This window comes from Aureococcus anophagefferens (assembly GCF_000186865.1).
Source record: "Aureococcus anophagefferens unplaced genomic scaffold AURANscaffold_11, whole genome shotgun sequence".
Taxonomy (NCBI): domain Eukaryota; class Pelagophyceae; order Pelagomonadales; family Pelagomonadaceae; genus Aureococcus; species Aureococcus anophagefferens.
Window position 1 is genome coordinate 1402416 of NW_008705571.1, and position 3364 is coordinate 1405779.

Below are 3364 nucleotides of genomic sequence, written 5' to 3' on the forward strand. Positions count from 1 at the left end.
GTGATATTTCGTCCGCAGACCTTCGCCGGGGGTTTGAGAGAGGTACCCCGATCGATTTCGCCGGGAGGGGCCCCTAGGCAACGCGCGGTCCCGGCGTCCTTTGCTCCGTCCGCCGCCGGTCTCGGCCGCGTTCCGCGGCGTCTCGGCCGCGTCCCGGAAGTCGCGTCCCGCGGGTCCGGCCCGGGTCCCGCGCGCGTCCCGGCCGCGTCCCGGGCCGCGTCCCGCGTCCGGCGTCTCGGGCGGCGTCCGTGCGGGTCCCGGCGGAATCCCGCCCGCGTCCCGCGTGGGTCCCGGCGCGCGTCCCGCCGATGTCCGTCGCGTCTCGGCCGCGTCCCGGGGTCGGCGTCCCGGGCGTCCCGGCGCGCGTCCCGGCCGCGTCCGCCGGGAGTCTTCCGCGTCCCGGTGCGGTCTCGGGCGGGTCCCGGGTCCCGGCGACGTCCCGCGCGTCTCGCCGGGTCTCGGTAGCGTCCGCCGCGTCTCTGGCCACGTCCTTCCAGGTCCCGGCCAGGTCCTCCGGCGTCTCGGCGGCGTCCCGGAAGCCGGACGGGCGCGAGCCCCGGCCAAGACGAGCGCGGGACGCGAGCAGGACGCAGGACGCGGCCAAGACAATGGCCGAGCTTCGGCAAGACGCCGCGAGTTTCGAAACCCGTGGAAAGCGCCGCTCCTCGCGCTCCTTCGGCGCCGAGGCCCGGCCCCGCGGCGTCCGTCGGGCCCGGCGGCCACACAGGCGCCCGGGGGCGACGGCGGGGCGCCGCGGCGCGACCGGCGTCGTCACAAAGGGCGCGGCGATCGGCAGCGAAGCCCGAGCCGGACCATGTCGCAGCGGGGGCGGCACCTCGTCCGCCTGTCCTTCGGCGTGAAGGAGTGGGGCTCGGGCACGGAGCTCTGGCGGTCCTCCCCCGTGTTAGTGTACACCCCGTCCCTACCCGAGCGCGGCGACGACGCGCTCGAGCTCGGGGCGCGGTACTGCCCGGACGACGAGCTCCAGGTCTACGACGACGCGCGCGCGAACCTCGTCCACATCTCCATCTCGCTCGACGGCGGCGACCCCATCATCCTCCCGAGCACGGACGCCTTCCGCGCGGCCATCGGTCTCGCGGAGAAGGCCGGCGACGTCGTCTACACGCTCCTCGCGCGGATTCCGACGCCGTCGACGACGGTCTGCTCGCGGGTCTGCTGCGGCGCCAACCTCGCCGCCAACGAGGAGTTCAACGAGGTCGCCGCGCAGTTCTTCTTCGCGACCGACCGCCGGAAGGGCGACCTGAAGAGGCCCCGCGGCGACAAGCGAGTCAAGCTCGTGTTCCCTAACGGGACGCAGCGTACCGTCGAGTGGACCGCCGCCTGGCCGTCCGAGTCCATGCCACTGCTGCTGACGACGGCCATCATCTCCGAATTCCGGAGATGCATGGCCGTCGACGCGGCCGAGGGCGGCGCGACGGCGGCGTCGATGTGCGCCGCGTCGGCCTCGGACGCGCACGTCGCGTTCCGCTTCGAGGAGCGCGCCGACGGCAAGGTCCGCGTCATCGTCGTGTCGGGCACGGTCTTCATGATCTGGCCCGACATCTTCGAGCTCTGCAACGTCCGCGAGAAGGTCGCGATCGCGCTCGACGTCTCGAGCGCCGCGGCCGAACGCGTCGCGCCGACGCCATTCCACTACCGATGTCCGTTCTGTGAGCGGAGCGTCGCCGGCCGTTCGATGAACGACCTCTCGGCCCTCCTGGCGCACATGGGCCGCTGCTGCCCGAACGACGACGCGCGGCGCGCCGTCGCGCGCCTCGAGCGCCTCGCCGCGAAGTCGTCGCTCGGCCCCCGCGAGGACGCCGCCGAGCTTTCGCCGCCCGCGGGCCCGATGCTGCGGCCGCCGACCGCGTCCGTCGCGGGGCAGCGCCTCGACGTGCTGCGGCTCCGACCTCTCGGGCCCGAGCTGTCGTCGGGCGCTCGGGCCTTGGACGCGATGATCGGGTCCGGCGCGCTCGCGCGCTCGCACCCCATGACCGAGCGCATCGACGTCTTCTGCCGGAGCATGAGCGGCCTGAGCGTGAAGTGGGGGGGCACGGAGTCCCTCCTGTCCTTGGAGCGCAACGTGAAGACGCACGGCAACGTCTACGGCTTGCGCGGCGGCGCCGGATCCAGCGACCTCGACGACCGCCAGCAGCCGACCCTGCAGACCATCGCCGCGACGAACGACGTGCTCGTGCCGCCGGGCACGCACCGGAACTCGCGGCTCGCGCTCCAGCCCTACTCCGGGTCCTACCCCGACGGCATCATGCGGGCCTACGAGGCCGTGTCCGACGCGTGCGGCGCGCCGACGCTCGGCGCCGCGGGCGACGGCGCCGTCCTCGCTCGCGTGGCCACCGGCCAGTTCGACGGCGTGCCCGTGGCCGTCGGCGCCTCGCCCGTCTACGCCACGGCCTCGGACGACGAGGCCGTCGTCTTCGTCGGCTTCTACCCGCCCGTGACGCAGGCCGACGCGCTCAAATTCGCCGACGACGTCGCCCTGGACCCCGCGGCGGCCATGGAGACGCTCATGGCGGGTCGGCAGATGGTCTCGGGCGTCGACTTCAGCCACTTGGTGCTCGTCGGCACGAACCTGTCGTTCCCCGTCGCGAAGCACTTCACGCCTCCCAAGGGCGGCGGAAAAGCCGCCGACCTCCGCCATATCGGCCGGGCCTGGTCGTCGGCGCTCGTCTGCAACCGCTGCCGCGGCACGCGCTGGGCCGACGACTGCGTGTCCAGCCGGCTCTGCGCGACGGGCGAGTGCGTCTACCGCCCGCCGACGGCCGCGCGCTGCGCGACGGACGCGCCCTGCGACGAGTGCCGCGCCTTGGGCCACACGACGGCGAACGGGCGGCTCCGCGCGTGCCGGCGCAGCCTCGAGGCCAAGGCCCAGTGCAGGCGGTTTGCGGTGCTGGTGGTGACGGCGGACGGCGAGCACTCGGCCGCCGTCAACGCCTGCAACGAATACGTCGCGGCGTTCGTCGACGGCTCGGTCCCGCAGCCGCTCGAGGCCCTGATCTCCGCGGCGCCGGGCCTGCGCGAGTTCCTGCGCGCCGAGCGGCCGCTGTGCCTCGTGGACTTCGTGCACTCGCTGCGCCGCATCTGGGGCAAGTCCCAGGACTACTTCCTGCTCTCGGGCGACGAGCTCGTCTCGACGCACCTGCTCATGGCTCTGCGGAGCTTCGCGGCCCGGCCGCACGAGTGGGTGAAGCACTTGTCGACGAAGGCGCTCCGCGCCAAGAACAGGCTCTGCTCCCAGTCCGTGGTGAGCCTCGGGCGCCTGCTCCTCGAGCGGCTCGTCGCCACGGACGCGCCGCGCGGCGTCGCCGTCACCGTGGTCCCCGAGACCTACCTCGTTGGAAGAAGG

General features: G+C 73.8%; 1 protein-coding gene across 1 annotated transcript; it reads left to right on the plus strand.

Moving 5' to 3' along the window:
• Positions 1-814: 814 nt before the first annotated feature.
• Positions 815-3352, plus strand: AURANDRAFT_64811 (hypothetical protein; the record flags this gene model as incomplete). The annotated part of the gene is made up of 1 exon (XM_009039429.1): positions 815-3352. A coding segment is annotated over one exon (2538 nt), but the record flags the coding sequence as incomplete, so codon positions are not given.
• Positions 3353-3364: the final 12 nt, after the last annotated feature.